Source organism: Sarcophilus harrisii, chromosome 2, assembly GCF_902635505.1.
Source record: "Sarcophilus harrisii chromosome 2, mSarHar1.11, whole genome shotgun sequence".
Lineage (NCBI taxonomy): Eukaryota > Metazoa > Chordata > Mammalia > Dasyuromorphia > Dasyuridae > Sarcophilus > Sarcophilus harrisii.
The window spans coordinates 475,974,934-475,995,242 of record NC_045427.1 but is presented as its reverse complement, the minus strand read 5'-3'; the positions used below and the strand labels follow the sequence as shown (position 1 = coordinate 475,995,242).

Sequence of the window (20,309 nt, the reverse complement as noted above, 5' to 3'; positions counted from 1 at the left end):
GTTAAATAGAACTAAGTTTAAATCCCTACTCTGGTAGAGGCAAGCAGTGTGCTCTTGGGTAAATCACTTAATCCATCTGGATTTCAAGTTCCTCAAATGGAGGTAATATTTATCATACTTATTGTTATTATTCATTAATTTATCTTATCCAACAAGTGTTTGTGATGTATCTGCTATGTACAGTGAACTATGAGAAATTCATAGTTTCTACCTTCAGTCTAGTTGGGGAGATAAGACTTACATGGAAAGCCAAAGTAAGAATAATAATAATAGCTCTTATTTATACAGTGCATCATAGTTTATAAAGCACTTTGCTCACAAAGACTCTGTGAGGTAGGTATTATCTATATTTTATGAATGAGATTCAGAATTAAGTGATTGATGTCATCACAGAACTCATAAGTGTAAGAGATAAAATATGATTGAATCAAGTAACCGGTACAGACAAGAACTATAGGAATTCAAAGATATTAGAGATCAGTCTTTGACATACCTGTTAATTTGCTGAGACACAAAGAAATAAGATGAGGTAGAGGTGGAGGACAAGGGCTTGCCAATCTTTCATCCTATACCCATGTTGCTGGATTATCCTTAATCCACTTATTTCTTCAGTCACATTTATCCCATCCTTCTCTCCACAAAGGTTGTCACCACCTCTACCCTGCACCCTCAACTCACAAACTGTCTAATATGTTCTTCCAGCATTGTACAGTGTCTTCACAATTCCTCAGTGCTCATGTGAACAAGTTAGGAAATGGTACCCTAGAATGTCATCAGCTGCAGTGTTACTTCCATTCTTCATTTAGAGGCAGTACGGACCTTATTTTATAAATGTTAAGGTCAGAAATCTTCTTTCAGGTTTGGCTGCCCTAAGAAATATGAATATGTTTTATTTGACAGTCCCCAATATGCTACTTATGGCTCACCCACTGAGAGTTACAGCTAAGCTCAACACTTAGCCTGGGTGCATATTTTAAATCTTGTTGCCTAAAGGAGTTTTCTGATGCCTTAATTACAGAAAGGAAATTCTTGGGCATGTTAACCTGAGGCCTTGAACAAGCCTTAATAGTTGTTGCCACAAAGGTCTGGCATTCTGGTAGTTAAGGAGAAGATCGTGTTTTGTGTGTGTATTCCTTGGGCTTTGGAGTCACATGTGTCAGGAATTTCCTAGGCTTATGATATGCCGTGGAAAAAATACCAGATTTGATACTAAGAACTCTGGGTTCTATTCCTAGCTTGCTACTAACTCACTCTTATCATCTTTTCTCTGAGCCTTAATTTTCTTATCTATAAAGTGAGTAGTTTAGACTTCATGATTTCTGGGTTTTAGGAAAAGTTTAGACATTTCACCCTGATTTCCAAACACATCCCTCCTCCATTTTCTTTCCAGAGAACAATCTATTAAAACAAAAAATCATAAAGAAGGAAGTAAGATAGCTCAGCTAAACCAGCTAGTCCCTCAGTCCAATCTTTCATTTTACTCAGGGTCCCACATTTATATTTCTTACCCTTTATGGAGAAGGAGCAGACAGGGAGTTGTTTTCTTATCTTCAGAGCCAGAGTTATTTATCACTTTTATTTAGTATTGCTGCCTTGTTTTTCCCCCCTTTTTTTTTTTTTTTTTTAACATTGTTGTAGTCATTGTGTATATTATTTTCTTCATTTTTCTGACTTCATTTTGCATCTGTTTATATGTATTTCCTGCTCTATATTTATATTTGTTTCTAACAATTTATCAATGTTCCTTTACATCTATGTACCAAAATTTATTTAGCCATGGTATATTTTGCTTCCTGGTCTTCACAATAAAAGGTGTTCCTCTAAACATTTTGTTATTTATGAATCCTTTCTATCTTTGATGTCCTTGGGGTAAATACCTAGTGGTGAAATCTCATGGATTTAAGCCTTGGGCTGGGGTTGGGGGGGCAGCATGAAGTTTTGAGGCAATCTAGTTCAACTATTCGTTTTTTTAGATAAGAGATTTGAGGCAAAGAGGGATAAAAAAGTGCTCAACATCATGCAGGTAGTGACTGAAAGAGATAGGATTTGAATCCACATCCCTTCTTTAGCATAATTCTTAATTTCCAGAAGGGTTGGACCAATTCACAAATCTACCAAGACAGTTGTATCTTTCCACAATTCTGCCCTCCAACTTTGACTATTCCCATCTTTTGTTACCTTTGCTAATCTTCTAGGTGTGAAATGAAATCTCAGAGTTGCTTTAATTTGCACTTCTCTTAGTTCTTTAGAGCTGCCTTTCACATAGCAATTTATAGTTTGCAATTCTTTTATCTATTTTGACCACTTAGTCACTGGAAAGATTAGATCCTTCCATTCTAAAATTTACAATTTGCACTTCTCTCTAACTCTTAGTTGCTTCATCTATAAAATAAGGTGGTTGGACAAAGTAATTGTAACAAATTTATGTTAACATAAAGGTAACAGGCATTAAGTACTTATGTGCCAAGCGCTGTGCTAAGTACTGGAGATATAAACGCAAACAAAAAGAAGTATAGTTGGAACAGCTAGGGAGTGGAGTAGATAGAGCACCAGCCCTGAAGTCAGGAGGACTTGATTTGGCCTCTTCCTAGCTGTGTGACTCTGGGCAAGTCACTTAACCCCAATTGCCCCCCCCCCCCCAAAAAAAAATAGTATAGTCCCTGCCCTAAAGAAATTTATTCTCTGCGAGAAGACAGCACACAAAAATGTGCCCAAAAGTAGGGGAAAATACACCCATAAAAGGGTTACTAGGAAAAAATATTCCCATTTGTAAAATGGGAAAAGTAGAGAAAGAAGGGGGGGGAGGGAACAGATGGGGAATGGCAGGGGGCATGTCAGGTGAAATGATTGTGTTGTTTAAAAAAAAAAAAGGTAACAATAAAACTTTTAAAAATTTGCCCTCCTGCCTTGGCTCCCTATTCTGAATATTTATATGTGTTTCTCACACTACTCAGTTACAGTGAAATGCTGGCATTCACCCTGACTGCCTTCCTGGAACTCATGGACCATGGTATCGTCTCCTGGGACATGGTTTCGATCACCTTCATTAAGCAGGTGAGGACCCTCCTGCTCAATACCTTTACCTCCTAAGCCCCTACCACCTGCTGCTTATTGTGCTCTGATGCTGAGAGGATGTTCTTTCTGGTTAGGGAAAGTGTCCATAAAGGCAGGTTGGCCCAAGAGCTGATCAACCTGTTTGATTAGAACTTTAGAAAGCATTTTTACCAAATTCAGATCAGTCATGCCTGAAGAATAGAATTCAGTTCTGGGTAGCTACATGTTGGAAGAGATGTTGACACACTGGAACACTTCCATTGAAGAGCAAAAATTTGAAATGTGATTTATGATTTAAAGTGTTTGTTTTCTGTGAGCATATTGGTTAATGAGTGAATGCAGTGCTTGTGTGCATATGCACATGCCTTTGGCAGCAGAGGAGGGAAATGTAGTCTCTATTCCCCAATGGCATCATGTTTTTTAGGAGGAACAAGATGACTGTCTATGGAAGAGGGATGAGATTTGTTCTACTTGGCATTGGCCCTAGACGACTGAATTAAAACCAGTGTAATGAAGTTGCTGAGAGGCAGATTTTCTCTCATTCTCAGAACTTGTTTAACACTTAGAGTTGTCCAGCAAAGGAACAGGTTGCCTTTCACCATCAGCAGTTTTCATACAGAGGCTAGGTGACCACTGAGCTGGGACCTTCATTAGATTATAGATGCAGAGCAGAAGGGGAACCATGGAGTTGTCTGCTCTAATCCCCTTATTTTATAGATGAGGAAAAGGAGACCTAGGGACAGTAAGTCACTTGGTAGAAATATCTGCATTGGCTGTCGGGAGGTAATTAACTGGTGATCCCTGGGGTGCCTTCCCAGTCTTAAGACTCCATGATTTTGTGAAGATGTTGGAGTGATACATCTTTAAAAAAGGCTATTCTGATTAAATTAGTGAAATGAGCCTTTAGTAATGTAAACTGTCCTTTCTTTACCTCTCTTTTCATTCTTTTATTGATACCTTTAACCTTCATATCACATTTCAATGTCCTTTCCCCAGTTATCTATACTTTACTTCCTGTTATGAATCCTGGGCTTTGGCTCTTAAATTAATTAAGAAGAGAACACATGCATTTGTGTGCTTAGAAAGATCTTGTGTTTTACCTAAGACTGGATAATACATATCTGGAGAAAGGAAGTCTCTCAGTTTGAACCAAATAGTCATAAAATAGATAGCAACATACCTAGACTGCACTCCTGATGTGTGGGAGGAAAGAAGCAGTTTCTGGAATTCTAGCTTCATAAATCCAAATCTATCACATGTCAGGAATGCCCCAGCACATTGCCTTCGAACCTGTAGATGAGTTTGCTTCTTTTTCTCTGGGTTTAGATTGCTGGGTATGTGAGCCAGCCCATGGTGGATGTGTCCATCCTGCAGCGGTCGCTAGCTATCCTGGAGAGCATGGTCCTGAACAGTCAGAGCCTGTACCAGAAGATAGCTGAGGAGATCACCGTGGGCCAGCTCATCTCCCACCTCCAGGTGTGAGTAAGAGACACTGCCTTTTGCTTTGTTGGCTTTCATCTCTCTCATCCCTGTCTCTCCTTTGGGAAGACTCTAAGTTGTTGGTTTGTTGGTTCATTCAAAATAATATTTGCTTAGTGCATACACCACCCCCACTTCCCTGCCCCTTGTCCTGTATGAAAAGCTAGGAGTGAGAGGAAGCTGCTGAATTGGGGAGTTTCCTTGTGGGACTTACTGCCAAGAAGCAGCTGGAGTATGGCCCCTACTAGCCTAATGCTTTATACTTTGTAATGTTTACCTTACAACAGGCCTGTCAGGAAACTGCGGTTCAGGTTCGTTAATATAGCAGATAAGTTTTGGGATGAAGAGAGCAATAGATTTGGAATTAGAGAACCCAAATTCAAATTCCAGCTCTTGCATGTATCAACAAGTCACCTCTGAAGGAAGGAAGGAAAGAAGGAAACAAGCATTTATGAAGTGCTTACCTTAGGCCAAGCACTGTGCTATGATTTTTACAAATACAGTGCCATTTGATCCTTACACTAACCCTGGGAAGTAGGCGCTATTATTACTAACATTTTATAATTGAGGAAACTAAGGCATACAGACTAAGCAACGTGCCCAGTTTCTCACTGTTAGTAAGTGTCTGAGGTTTGGTCTCTCATTTGTAAACCACCACTCATAGGTGCATTAAGTGTATCAGGGCTGTTGAGACTCAGAGGAGCTAATTCTGTAAAGTACTATATAAATGGTAACTTTTATTACATTCTATAAATATTTTCCCTAGGAAATGAAACAAGTGAACGCCTGGGAACACTGCTATTATTGCTTCCTCTTTTCTTCATTTGTAGCTGGTCTGCAAATCAAGTTACCCATCAGTGATCCCTTCCTGACCCCTGCTCCATTCCTAGTGGCATAGTCAGTCTTGCCAGGATTCTGATAAAGCAGAGTCTCAAGAGGATGTGGGCAGCAGTGTTTGGGCCCCTCTTGACTGTACTTTCAACTAGCTCTGCTCTACCACTTTGAACAAAAGGGAAGCATGCTGTGCACTCTGTTTTCTTTTCATCTCCTGTCTTTGCCTTTTAGTCCAGCATTGGATATTTTCCCAGAATTTACAGAGCAAAAAAGCAAATGGATTCATTGGGTTAAGCAGTAGACCAGGAAATTTCCTCTGAGGTGTTCTGAGGCAGGTGTGGTGTCATAGAAAGAACACTGAACTTAGAGGCCTCTTTGGACATCTTTGGACAAGCCCCTCTGCCAGCCTGAGCCTGAATTTCTTCATCAATAAAATAGAGCTAGTAATCCTTGCACTAACTACTGAATAGATTCTGAGGAAAGCATTCTTTAAACTATGAAGTGCTATACAAATATGAATTATAACATAACCTTGTACTTCATTAATCATAGCTTTCTGCATTTTGTTTCTTCTGTAAAGTGAGACGAGACCAGCAGCCTGGCTAATAATGATGGAAAACAAAATAGTGGGATCAGTGTTAACTGCTAATTTTTTTAAATTAAACTTTTCCCCCTGAGGCAATTGGAGTCAAGTGACTTGCCCAGGGTCACACAACCAGGAAGTGTCAAGTGTCTTGAGATTAGATTTGAACTCAGGTCCTCTTAACTTCATGGCTGATGCTCATAGTGCATCACCTATGCCTTAAAATTAAATTGTTTTTAATGAACAAATTTTTATTTTCCTTTTCATCTTTGTAATCTTCCTGCCCCCCATTGAGAAGGGAGAAAAAAAGGAAAGTAAAACTTTATAAAACAAATATATATAGTCATGAAGAATGATGTTTTTCCTTTGTATAACATTGATATATATGTTGTTCTTCCTGTTCTGTTTACTATTTACTTCTGTTTACTCTTCATCAGTTCATACAAGTATTTTGAGGTTTCTCTGAAACCATCCCTTTCATCATTAATTAACAGCACAATGGTATCCAATTATATTCATCTACTATAATTTGTTTATCCATTCCTTAATTGCTGGGTATCCTCTTATTTTGTAATTCTTTGCTTCCACAGAAAATTTCTGTAGATAGGAGTCCTTTTTCTTCATTTTGATTTAACTGCTTATCATAATGCAGTAAAAGCAACATTTACTTGGCTGGTCTTGTTTTTCTTTAAGCTGTCCTCGTGGCATGAGTGGTTCAACAGACTTAAGATTTAGTTGCAAACTTGGCATTCTGATCACCTTAGAAATAAAAAAAACAATCTAGTAGTGAAAACTCCTTAGACATGATGGCTGTTCCACTGTTGTTAGCACACCATTCTGACCAGAACATTTCTGTTTGAAGACAAAAGGTGAGGGACTTCATCTACCTCAAACAGCACTGTGTACTTGCTAAATATCCTTTTCATGCTCCATTGTTAAATAAACATCTTTTCTGTAAGGTGCTAGATAGTCTACCAGTGTTTCATTACATTCTAATCATTAGTCTGAACTACCAAACTGGCCTAGGTTAGCCTTAGCCTGAAATTCTCTCAGAAGAAATGGCATGCAGTATGCATCACAGAGTCTGCATTCTGGTCAGGGGCAGGGAATTAGGTTAGGGTTGTTTTGTTGTAATGGTCTTTTTATCTTTTTTTTTTTTTCCAAAACTTCCCCAGAGTTTTTGAACAAACAGATAAAAGGGGATTATAGAAAGTAAAATAGATAATTTTGATTACATGAAATTAAAAGACTTGCACAAACAAAATTAATATAGCCAGAATTAGAAGGAGCACAGGAAACTAGGAGGGAAATTTGCATGGTTTCTCTGAGAAAAGCCTTATTTCTCAAATTTGTAGGGAAATGAGCTAAATTTATAAAAATAAGAGCCATTGGTAAATATTTGATAAATAGAGGATATGAGTAGACAATTTTCAGAAGAAGAAATTAAAACTATCAATAGTCACATGAAAAAATGCCTTAACTCATTGTTGATTAGAGAAATGCAAATTAAAGCAATTCTTGAGATATTGCCTTACACCTATCAGATTGGCTAATGTGACAGGAAAGGAAAATGCCACAGTTGGAAGAGATAGGGAAAATTAGGATACTAATGCATTGTTGATGGAGTTGTAAACTAATTCATCCATTCTGGAGAACAATCTAGAATTATGCACAAAGGGTTATAAAACTGTGTATACTATTTGACCTTGTAATAGGTCTAGGTCTGTATCCCAAAAAGATAAGGAAAAAGGACTTCTATATGCAAGAATATTTATAACAACCCTTATTGTGGTGGTAAAGAATTGGAAATTGAGGGAATGCCCATCAGTTGGGGAATATGATTTATGGAATACTGTTGTGCTACATATAAGAAATATTGAACAGAATGAGTTAAGAAAAATCTGGGAAGATTTAAATGAAATGATGCTAAGTGAGATGAATAGAGCCTGGAGAATAGTAACAATAATAATATAAGGATGCTATTCTGATTAAGACAGTGATACAAGACAATTCCAAAGGCCCCATGATGAGAGATCTTATTCACCTCTAGAGACAGAGAACTGATGAACTCTATGTAAATTGAAGCATTTTTAAAAAATTTTATTATTTTAATTTGGTTTGTGTTTTCTTTTGCATCATGGCTAATGTGAAATATTTTGCATGCATGACCTTATTTGTATAATCAAAACCAAATTGTTCAACTGCTCAAGGAGTTAATGGGATGGAGGGAGAGAATTTGGAACTCAAAAAAAAAAAGACTATTAAATATTTTTTTAAATGTAATTGGGAAATATTTAATGAAATAAAAATAATTTTGAAAATCTTACCAAGATATTCTGCACCTTAGAAACTAGTAATTGCCTTCTGCTTTCTTTCCTCCCACAGCTCTAATCAAGAGATCCAAACTTATGCCATCGCGCTGATTAATGCACTTTTCCTGAAGGCACCTGAGGACAAGAGACAGGTGTGTGACTGCCTTCATCATTTATTTATTTATTTATTCTGCTGCCTTTTAAAAATAGCTTTTTCCCTCCTTTTGGTCAGTGATTACTTTCACACCTGGAATATATGGGCTCTTAAGAGAATTTTCTTCTGCAAAAGAAAGAGTCAGAATTCATCCTATCTTTCCTACATTGAGACAGCATTTTCTGTCTCAGAAATAATGGAATTTGGGGAAAATAATGGATTTGGAATCATTGGAGTTGGGTTTGAATTCTGCCTGCCTGGGTAACCTCATGCAAATTGCTTAACCTCTCTGGACCTCACTTCCTCATCTGTCAAAGGAGAGGTGGTTAGACCAGATTATCTCTAAGGTTTCCTAGAAGTTCTAGAATTCTGTGATCTGTAAATTTCCTGCCATATTCCTGATCTGTGCTCCAAGTTCTAAGGAAAAATCTACATGTCAAAAGGAAAGGAGACTGAAGCCCCTTTTGAGGACAAGAGAGACTCACTCACCCTGGCTGACTCTCATCTTCCTCAATAGAAAATTTGGTATGGTTTTATCTCTGTTCTGGAGAAATTGTTTACCCAAGAAGAAACATATAGGATAAGGCCAAATTTCAAGGACTGAAACAGTAAAGTGGGGACCTTTGAAAAGGCAAAAGTAGAGGGCTTTCAGGGAGTTTAGGTTCCCTTGGTAACCTACCAATAACAAGCCCTCTTTGAGACTCAATTTTCCCATTTATAAAGTGAGGGTATATGTAATATTACCTGTCCTGTCTATGTCACAAAGCTGTTAATGAGAATGGAATTAAATAATAGATATAAAAGCACTAGAGGAAATTAGGTTCAAGTGCTATCCAAATACCAAGTAGTTATCATTTGTTCTTATAATTGTGCCAGTCCAAATTCACATGGGACTATCCAAACCTTTTGATGTATTCTTGGCTGGAGAATTGGGGGTGTCAGTGCATCTGTCTGTGTCTGTCCTTGTTATATGGCTTTGCTGTGTTAACCTTTCCTTCCCAGTACACGTTTTGTACCAAGCTGAAAGCTAATTCCTGTCTGCCTCTCTCTGTACTTTCTGCTCTCTGCCGGCAGGACAAGCTCCTTAATCCTCTAGACCTGCCTGTTACTGTAAGTAGCTCTGCCACTTTGGAAGGGCCCTACTCCAGCTCCCCCAAGATATAGCCTCAGCTTTTGGGTGGGGAGGTCCTGGCTGGCAGTGAAGGAGGAGACATGTGCTGTGCTGTCTGGATGCCTGAGGGGTTCTGCACATTGTATCCTTGTCTCCACACTCAGTCAGTACCTGTCTATACAGGCCTTGATGTTCAGCCTGGGAAGATCAGAGTTCCCAAGTAATAATTTCTTTTCCACTTTATTAGAGATGGCAGCAAGCTTGTGAAGAGCATGGGGTTTGGAGTCGGATGGCCTATTTATGCTGTGTACCTTCACTGTGACCTGTGCAAGTCATGCTGCCTTTCTTAGTTTCAATTTCTTCATCTATAAAACATACAGCCATCTTCCAGGGTATATTGGAGGGATCAATGAAATTCATTTCCATCCAACAAATATTATGCACTTAAGCTATTCAAACTCAGGACCAAAGACAGAAAATGACATGGTCCTTCAAAAATATATTACAGTTAATAGATGTAAAGCACTTTGTGATTTTCAAATACTGTACAGATGTGAGCTAATTAATAAATGCTTCATGAGATTGAGTCATTCCTGTAAGAGGTTTCAGTTGCCTAAAGGTAGCTGCATCCAGCTGGTCTCTTCTGAACTTTCTTTTCATACTTCCTGGCTGTCTCTTACAAGGGACATCCAAAGTGTATTTTAATTCAAAGGTAAGGTACAGAGCCAGTTTCGTATCCACAAATTTAGAATTGTATATAAAATAAGGAAGCAGATTAGAAGTATTGAAGACATTCTGAGAGTAGAAAAGGGAAGTCAGAAGAAACATAGGCAGAACTATAAAACAGTCTTTCTGGGGTCATTAAGTGTAGGGACAAAAATCCCAGCAAGGCTCAATATCAAGGCCTATAAAGGCATTACTCTATTAAGGCCCAAAACAATAACTGATGATCATGGTGATAACAGGAACCTCTAAGGAAAATTATATCACTTTCATTGTATTGAATGTGAGAAGGTAGAGATGTGTAATAAATTTAAGAAAAATTGTTCTTTTGGGGTAGCAGGGTGAATTAAAATTGGGGGGAGGGGAAATCTTGGCATATAAAAAGGGAAAATTTCAGTTACTTGAAAATCCAGTTATATGGAGCACTTTATTCCCCAATGATGCCAGAATAATGAAATGTTAACCCCTTCGTATGAATAGAATGAATTTAGGAAAGGTAAATGTGGTGGGAGGAAAGCATAAGACCTCCTGGACCCCATCAAATTTCTGGCCTTATCTCTGCCTCTAATTGTGAACCCAGCATGGCTTTGAGCAGTTGTTTTTTTTTTTTTTTCTCCTTGAGCTTCAGTTCCCTTCTCTGTAAAGAAGGATAGAGCTACATGATGATAATGATGTTCTTGGTGACAATAATTTTTTTGAGAGACTAAGAATGCTTGAATTGAACCCCTGTCTCTAAAATCCTGGTCATATAACCCCTGGGGAGTCACTGACATGCTTCTTCTTGTGCTCCTTCCCTCAGAGACTTTAAGACAATTGAGATGCAGAGAGCCTGTCGTTTTGCAGTGTCTAGGGAATGCCTAATGAAGGCTTCTACCCTGATGAAAACACAGGCCAGTTGAAAACAAAGGACTCATATGTGCAAAGTTCTCTGCTCACATCACTCCTTTGTGCTAGGTATTGTTTCCTATTTACAGATGAGGAAATTGTGGCCTGGAAAGGTGAAATGATGAAGATGCCTAAGGTCAGGGGACCAAGGAGTGTAAGAATCCATAATTGAAACATCTGGATCTTAGTTCTTATTTTTAAGATCTATGATTTTTGGTACAGAGTAGAAATTACTTTGTGATTATCTAATGTTCTTGGTGGTTTCTTCCACTCCTTCCACTAGAATGAAATTCTCTGCAATTGTAAAGCATCAAGGACATATGGATTATGTGAATTGGATTTGAGGGAGCTCGGACACGGACCAAAAAGACATTCTTTCTTGTTGCTTTTAGAAGCAGATTTAGCCAGGAAGCCGAATGTAGCCACAGTCTCTTGTGTCCGTCATAGCTTAGAGAGCAGCACTGTCTGCTTGCCATCTGTTCTCTGTGTGAAATGTCCATTTGATTTTCTCATAACATCTTTCTCAGACTGAACCAATCCACATTTCTTTTGAAGACAATACACTGGTTTACATTATGAGTTATTTGGACTTGCACAAAAAAAAAAAAGTTTGGGAAATAAAAATATAATTGTTTTTTGGTTAGAAATAACCAATTGCATTTTCTTCATTTTATCACATTTCCTTGTTTTTTTTTTTTTGTTTTTTTTTTTTGTTTTTTTTTTTCAGAAAAACTTGATATAATAGGAAGAGTAAGAATCTATATATATAATGATCCACATGATGAGTTCATCCTAATAGGAGTTAATGGTGTAGGGTAGGGTCCATAAAAAAAAGGCAGTGTGGAACAGTGGAAAAAATAATGGATTTCATTCAGATCTAGAGACCTGGGCTCCCGGCCTGATTCTGCTTCTTCTTACATCTATGACCTTAAGCAAATCACTTAAGCTCTCTTGGCTTGTTTACTCATTTGTAAAATGAGAGGATTGGACAGGGTGCCCTGTAATGAACCATCCATTATGAACTCTGGTCCTCATCTTGGTCTGTGTGTGTCCATCTCTTTCACCTAATGCTTACCTTGATTTTCTTAACAGGATATGGCTAATGCATTTGCACAGAAGCACCTTCGGAACATAATCTTGAATGTAAGTTTGTGATATACTGCCTTTTTTTTTTTTTTTTTTTTGTGGGGAAGGAGACAGCATGTAGGACATGTAGATGGATATCAAAGGCTTCTGAAACATAAAATTCTGTCAACCAGAAGTGAAGAGTTCAGAGTCCATTTCCATGGTAGAGTGTCAGATTGCCTAGAACTATGCTTAGTGGATAAGTGGGCTTGAGACCTTTCCCTGAAATTTTACATAGAAAGGGATAGGAGAGTACATAGTCATTCCCCTGTGGGAAAAAGGCCAATATTATCTCTTAGGAGAAAGCTCTTGTCTATCAGAGAGAAACGTGGCCCTTAAAACTGATTTGTTTGGTGAAGAGCAGTGCAAAAGGTAAGGTTTGAATCCTGCTTCTGTACTACTAGATTTGTGACCTCTAGCAAGCTACTTAACCACTTTGAGCCTCAGTTTCTTCATTTGGAAAATGAGGATAATAATACTTATGGTTGTTGTAAGGAAAGAACTTTGTCAACTATAAAATGTTACAAAAATGATTATAGTTTTCACTTATTCAGATGTGGCTCTTCTGTTCAACAAATATTTATTTTGTTTTGTTTTTGTTGTTGTTTAATTAAAGCTTTTTATTTACAGAGTATATGTATGGTAATTTTTCCAACATTGACTCTTGCATAACCCAAAAATTTATTTTGTAAAGTTTATGATGTCATTTCTTTTTTTTTAATCCACTTTACATTCTTTTTTTTTTTAAGTCTTTTATTTTCAAAATATATGCAAAGATAAGTTTTCAACATTCATCCTTGCAAAACCTTGTGTTTCAATTTTTTTTCCTCCCTTCTCACTCCCTCCGCTAGACAGCAAGTAATCCAATATATGTTAAACATGTGCAATTCTTCTATACATGTTTCCACAATTATCTTGATTCACAAGAAAAAGCAGATCAAAAAGGAAAAAAAATGAGAAAAAAAAACCAAGCAAACAGCATCAAAAAAGATGAAGATGCTATGTTGTGTTTCACACTCAGTTCCCACAGTCCTCTCTCTGGGTGTTTATGGCTCTCTTTATCACAAGATCATTGGAACAGGCCTGAATTATGTTGTTGTTGAAAAGAGCCATGTCCATCAGAATTGATCATTATATAATCTTGTTGCCGTGTACCCATGATCTCCTGTTTCTGCTCACTTCACTAAGTATCAGTTCATGCAAGCCTCTCCAGGCCTTTCTGATCATTTCTTATAGAACAATTATATTCCATAACTTTCATATACCATAACTTATTCAGCCATTCCCCAAGTAGTGGGCATCCACTCAGTTTCCAGTTCCTTGCCACTACAAAATTTTATTTAGTTTCTTGTATTCTGCACACACAATTGTTTTCTTGGTTCTCTTTGCATTATATTGGTTCATCTCAGTCTTCTCTGATATCTTCAATATCTGTCATTTCTTATGCCTCTCTAATAGTTTGTTACATCCTTGTACCACAATTTATTTAGCCATTTCTCGGTTAATGGGTACTTACTTTGTTTCTAGTTGTTTTCTTACTGCTAAAAAATACTACTATGAATAATTTGGTTTCTTTGGAAGAATTCTTTCTGTTTTTAATCTGCTAAGAATAGATGCTTAGCACTTGGAACTTTGGGTCAAAGGTTTTGGACATTTTAGTTCCTTTTTTTTTTATAATTCCAAATTCTTTTGCACAGTGGTTAGATCAGTTCATAGCTCTACCATTATATTGCCAAAGATGAAAAAAAAAAAAAAGAAAATTACCATTTTTGGATGGGTATGAGAGGACAGGAACATTAATGGATTGTTGATATGACTGAGAATTGGGCTAGCTGTTTTGGAAAAATAATTTGGGACACTTCCTAAAATGTCACTACACTGTGCATACTCTTTTTTTTTTTTTTTAATTTAATAGCCTTTTATTTACAGGATATATACATGGGTAACTTTACAGCATTAACAATTGTCAAACCTCTTGTTCCAATTTTTCACCTCTTACCTCCCCCCCCACCCCCTCCCCTAAATGGCAGGATGACCAGTAGATGTTAAATATATTAAAATATAACTTAGATACACAATAAGTATACATGACCAAAACATTATTTTGCTGTACAAAAAGAATCAGACTCTGAATTACTGTACAATTAGCTTGTGAAGGAAATCAAAAATGCCTGTGTGCATAAATATAGGGATTGGGAATTCAATGTAATGGTTTTTAGTCATCTCCCAGAGTTCTTTTTCTGGGCATAGCTAGTTCAGTTCATTACTGCTCCATTAGAAATGATTTGGTTGATCTCGTTGCTGAGGATGGCCTGATCCATCAGAACTGGTCATCATCTAGTATTGTTGTTGAAGTATATAATGATCTCCTGGTCCTGCTCATTTCACTCAGCATCAGTTCGTGTAAGTCTCTCCAGGCCTTTCTGAAATCATCCTGTTGGTCATTTCTTACAGAACAGTAATATTCCATAATTTTCATATACCACAATTTATTCAGCCATTCTCCAACTGATGGACATCCATTCAGTTTCCAGTTTCTAGTCACTACAAAAAGGGCTACCACAAACATTCGTTGTGCATACTCTTTAACCCAGCAATATCACTAGCAGGCAGACACCCCCAAGCAGTAAAATAAAAAGGGAAAGGGCTTATATGTACAAAAACATTCAGAGAAGCATTTTTTTTAGTTGTAGTAAACAACTGGAGATTTAGGGAGTGCCCATTAACTGGGCAATGATTGAGAAAATTATAGCACATTAATATGAAATATTATTATACCACAGGAAAAGACAAAAGGATTATATTCATAGAAAGACTTGTATGAAATGAAACAGAATGAAGTGAACAGAACCAGGAGAAAACTTTATACTGTGATTAAATGGCAAAGAAAAACAATTTTGAAAGACTTAAGAACTTTGATAAATTCAGTGACCTGCTATGACTCCAGAGGACTGATGATGATGTTAATAATACCTAACATCTCTAGAGTACATGCAAAACATGTAACATATAATGTTATTTATATTTTGTTTGGTTCACACAACAATCCTGTGAGGGAGGTAATATGATTGATTATTCCTGTTTTATTCCTGCCAGAGGTTAAGTTGCTTGCTAGTATGTGTTGAAGGGAGATTAGAATTTAGATCTTCCTGACCCTAAATCTAGTACTTGATCTTTTAGACCACCCATTTCCCAATGGACCATGTTCTCTCTTCTTAATAAAGAGGTGATAAAGTAAAGGTATAAAATGAGCTATACATTTATGGAGATAGCCAATAAATAGATTTATTTTACTTGATTGTGCATAATCATCCTTCTTTTATAAGGGTGGAGAGTTTTGGTTTTTATTTGGGGTGGAGAAGAGAAAATTAGAAGGGGAGAGGGAGGCTAGTGATGATGCCCCCCAAAGGAAAAAAAAAAAGCATTATTGAAACATTTAAAAAATTCTCTGAAGAGAACAGAAGGCAGTTCAGAGGGAGATACAGACAAGTAGGACAGCTTGGTGAGTTAATATACTTTTTTTTAAAAAACCAAGCTGCATACAATAGAAATTCACAATTTTATATACACTCCTCTTGTTATAGCAACACTATATTTAGAAATGACATTATAAAATCATGAAAATGTTCATGATTATTGATGTTTAAATTCATAACAATAGATAATACCATTTTAAAAAGAGAAAATTAGGAAGAATAAAAGGGTTTATTAAAGGGGAAGCTCCTGGAGAAATAAAGGGAATGAATGGGATAAGGGGCACAAGTAAAAAGGGCTTGGCATTGGCAAGGAAAAGGACTATCTCTTCTGACTAGATCATATCTGAGGAAGAAAGAATGGTGGATAATGTTGAAGTGATTTGAATTGTTGAATTAAGAGTCTCTGCTTTCTTGATTTAAAAAAAATATATATATATATATATATATATAGCTTTTTATTGACAAGTTATATGCATGGGTAATTTTACAGCATTGACAATTGTCAAACCTTTTGTTCCAATTTTTCCCCTCCTTCCCCCTACCCCTCCCCTAGATGGCAGAATGACCAATATATATTAAATATATTAAAGTATAAATTAAATGCAAAATAAGTATACATGTCCAAACCATTATTTTGCTATACAAAAAGAATCAGACTCTGAAATATTGTACAATTAGCCTGTGAAGGAAATAAAAAAAAAAAAAAAACAGGCAGGCAAAAATATAGGGATTGGGAATTCAATGTAATGGTTCTTAGTGATCTCCCAGAGTTCTTTCGCTGGGTGTAGCTGGTTCAGTTCATTACTGATTCAGTTGGAACTGATTTGGTTCATCTCATTGCTGAAGATGGCCAGATCCATCAGAAATGATCATCATGTAGTATTGTTGTTGAAATATATAATGATCTCCTGGTCCTGCTCATTTCACTCAGTATCAGTTCGTGTAAGTCTCTAAGCCTTTCTGAAATCATCCTGTTGGTCATTTCTTACAGAACAATAATATTCCATAATATTCACATACCACAATTTATTCAGCCATTCTCCAGTTGATGGGCATCCAGTCAGTTTCCAGTTTCTGGCCACTACGAAAAGGACTGCCACAAACATTCGTGCACATACAGGTCCCTTTCCCTTCTTTAGTATCTCACTGGGGTAAAGCCCAGTAGTGACCCTGCTGGATCAAAGGGTATGCACAGTTTGATAACTTTTTGAGCATAGTTCCAAACGCTCTCCAGAATGGCTGGACGTATTCACAGTTCCACCAACAATGTATTAATGTCCCTGTTTTCCCACATCCCTCCAACATTCCGTATTATCTTTCTATCATTCTAGCCAGTCTGACAGGTGTGTAGTGGTATCTCAGAGTTGTCTTAATTTGCATTTCTCTGATTAATAATGACTTGGAGCATCTTTTCATATGGCTAGAAATAGTTTCAATTTCTTTGTCTGAGAATTGTCTTCATATCTTTTGACCATTTATCAATTGGAGAATGGCTTGATTTCTTATAAATTAGAATCAATTCTCTATATATTTTGGAAATGAGGCCTGATAAAATATTTCTGAAGGTTTTCTGGGGGGAAGGTTTTCTGCTCAGTAGGGTTGGGTATGACAGTGTTAGGTGTTAAGAAGAGCAGTTTTGGTATAAATTCTTCACAGAGTGCAACCAAAATCACTTAAGAAAGTGTATAAGACTTGTGTATATTTTCATTCAATTGTTTCTTCCTTTTCCTTTGGATTTTTCAGCATGTTATTCGGGGTAATCGCCCAATCAAAACAGAGATGGCTCATCAGCTCTATGTACTTCAAGTCCTGACTTTTAACCTCCTGGAAGAAAGGATGATGACCAAGATGGACCCTAATGATCAGGTTAATACTAGGTCCAGTGATACTGTTCCCTATTCTTCCACCAGGGAAATTAAAAATCTCAAGTATATGTTACCTACTCTGCTTTTTGTGAGTGATAACATATTTGTGACCCTTCATAGTCAGTGACATCTCTTCTAGGACATTTTACCTAATCCTGGAAATTTTAAGATCCGTTCTGATCAACCAAGAGCAGGGGATCACACATTGCCAAGTCTTTTTCTTTTCTGTACTGAAAAAAGATTTGGTAGTACTTTTCCTTTTTTTTTCAGAGGTGAGAAAACAGTAGGTGATGAACAAAGAATATAATGTCAGATTTGGTTGTGATTGTATTAGTTATTTTTGTGGAGCTTATTCCATATTTCTTTTTTCTTTGTTATAAGGAATGGTTTGCTGGATGGGGTAGGGATATATTGGCAAATGAAGGTGATAAAAAATAAAAGAAATCAAAAAAAATTTTAAAACAAAAAAAGCGAGATAGTGCTACCAATGATATAATTTTGCGCTAGAATTGCCAAAGAGGTTGCCCTGCTATTTGTTCTCCTGACATTTGTTAGGTATCTAAGCAATTATATTTATTTTCCTTTAGGCACAAAGAGATATCATATTTGAATTAAGGAGAATTGCATTTGATGCAGAGACTGACCCTACAAGCGTCACTGGCAGTGGGACAGAGAAACGAAAAGCCATGTACACCAAGGACTACAAGATGCTGGGATTCACTGTATGTACCTTCAGTGGCCCTTCCTTTACCCTGACCTACATACATGGCTGCAAGCCTTTCACAAGTGAATCATAGCTTACATTTTCATAGCATGTTGACGGTATAAAGTCTATATATATGTTCTTTGATGCTCATGACACTACTAGGATTATTGTTCCCATTTTACAGAGGTAAAGTGATTTACCCAAGGTTACAAAACTTTTAAACAGGGAGTCATTACTCTCCATAAGAGTTGAGCTGAGCACACAGCCTTTGGGCCAGAGGGCAATGGTTTCACAGGATTTTTCTTTGGATGAGGACGCACCCTGAGAGATGATAATGCTCATGTCATATTGTTTTTTTTCTGCTAGAACCACATTAACCCAGCTATGGACTTTACCCAGACTCCTCCAGGGATGCTGGCTCTAGACAACATGCTCTACTTGGCCAAAGTTCATCAGGATACCTATATCAGGGTAAGGGCAAAAAAAGATTGTCCTGGGCCCTGGTTCTTAATCACATTTCTCCTCTAGGATATATTTCTGACTCTCTTTACACCCCAATTCTTTCTTTCTTGGTAGATTGTCCTGGAGAATAGCAGTCGGGAGGACAAGCATGAATGTCCCTTTGGTAGAAGTGCCATTGAGCTCACCAAAATGCTGTGTGAGATCCTGCAAGTTGGGGAGCTGCGTAAGTCTTTCTGGAACTGCTGCTTTCCTGTATGCTTCACTGTGACAAGAATAACAATGTACTTCCTAGTCCTATGTCAGAGTGCTCTATATTAAATTTTTTTTCACAACACTTTTGTAAGGCAGGTTGTGCCAGTATTATCTCTGTTTTACAGATGAGAAAACAGGATAGAAAGGGTAAGTAATTTGCTCAGTTATCAAGCTAATGAATAGCAGAGTTGGGTTTTTTTTTTCAAATCCAAATTTTTTGATTCTCACCCCCAGTAGTGGTGGTTGTGTGAAAGTAGACTGACCAAGAGAGCAAGTGAGGTGGGTCTGCCTCGTCACTGCCTTCTGAAGATTTGGAGTGCTGGGAAAGGACGAACAGTGGCTCAGATCTCAGGAGACCTGAATTAGAATCCCAGCTTTGCCACTTGGCTACTAACGGGGTGGCCCACAGAATGGGGATCTCTCTACCATAAGTACTGGTAGAAATATTGTGAAAATGAGAGAGTGGCTATTTTATAGATGAGGGCAAGATCAGAGAAATTGTGGGAGTGGGGATTGGCCCAAGGCTACACAACTTATAAATAGCAGAGCTAGATCTGTAAGTCAGGCCTTTTGACTCTTTACTAGTGCTCCCATTGCATTTCCTAATAGGTTAGCTGTGGTTGAGATGAGATTGCACTGCTTTGATACTCACCTATTCTCTTACCTCTCCAGTGAAGTAAGGAGAAGAAAATATGGGACCTAAGGGTGGGTCAAGGAAGCATAAGTTATTAGCTGATTAAAGATACCAGTGGGCACTTGTGGTGACATAAGGATGAAGCAGCTCCTGGCAGTTGATGGGCCTGGTCCTTTCCTGTTCAGAAGAAGGGTGGAGTGGTCAGGAAGGCGGGAAAAACCTGCAGACAAGGGAAGGCTGAAACTCAGGCCCCTCTCACACAGCAGTTGCTGGGATTCTTGGCCACATCCCCCTCTGCTTTCAAAGCCACAGAAGCTCTAGGCCTGGATCCGAGAGTGGGGCCCTCATCCTTTTCCTGTGTCCTTTTTCCTCATAGCAAACGAAGGACGGAATGACTACCACCCGATGTTCTTCACTCATGACCGAGCATTTGAGGAGCTCTTTGGAATCTGCATCCAGCTGTTGAATAAGACCTGGAAGGAGATGAGGGCAACAGCAGAAGATTTCAACAAGGTCATTGTTGTGGTGGGGAACCTGCTGAGGCAGAGAGAGTTGAGCAGACTCTGCTTCCAGCCGAGATCCAAGCATCACTGAATTGGGAGATGGGAGCCCTTGTCTGGTGTGCCCCCAGGCTGCTGGGAAGAAGGCAGCGCA

At 37.8% G+C, this 20,309-nt stretch overlaps 1 protein-coding gene across 2 annotated transcripts in view; it reads left to right on the top strand.

Annotated features, from left to right (window-relative positions):
* The window catches only part of ELMO2 (engulfment and cell motility 2), a 53,155-nt gene that overhangs the window by 22,208 nt on the left and 10,638 nt on the right, over nucleotides 1-20,309 (top strand). The window contains exons 7-16 of one of the 2 annotated variants that reach the window (XM_031954598.1): nucleotides 2,955-3,054; nucleotides 4,381-4,532; nucleotides 8,336-8,414; nucleotides 9,491-9,526; nucleotides 12,228-12,278; nucleotides 17,480-17,602; nucleotides 18,189-18,323; nucleotides 18,674-18,778; nucleotides 18,884-18,992; nucleotides 20,032-20,168. In XM_031954598.1, coding sequence (XP_031810458.1) covers nucleotides 2,955-3,054; nucleotides 4,381-4,532; nucleotides 8,336-8,414; nucleotides 9,491-9,526; nucleotides 12,228-12,278; nucleotides 17,480-17,602; nucleotides 18,189-18,323; nucleotides 18,674-18,778; nucleotides 18,884-18,992; nucleotides 20,032-20,168 — 1,027 coding nt within the window. The remainder of the gene's footprint in view (nucleotides 1-2,954; nucleotides 3,055-4,380; nucleotides 4,533-8,335; nucleotides 8,415-9,490; nucleotides 9,527-12,227; nucleotides 12,279-17,479; nucleotides 17,603-18,188; nucleotides 18,324-18,673; nucleotides 18,779-18,883; nucleotides 18,993-20,031; nucleotides 20,169-20,309) is intronic. The other variant, XM_031954599.1, reaches the window with a different exon arrangement.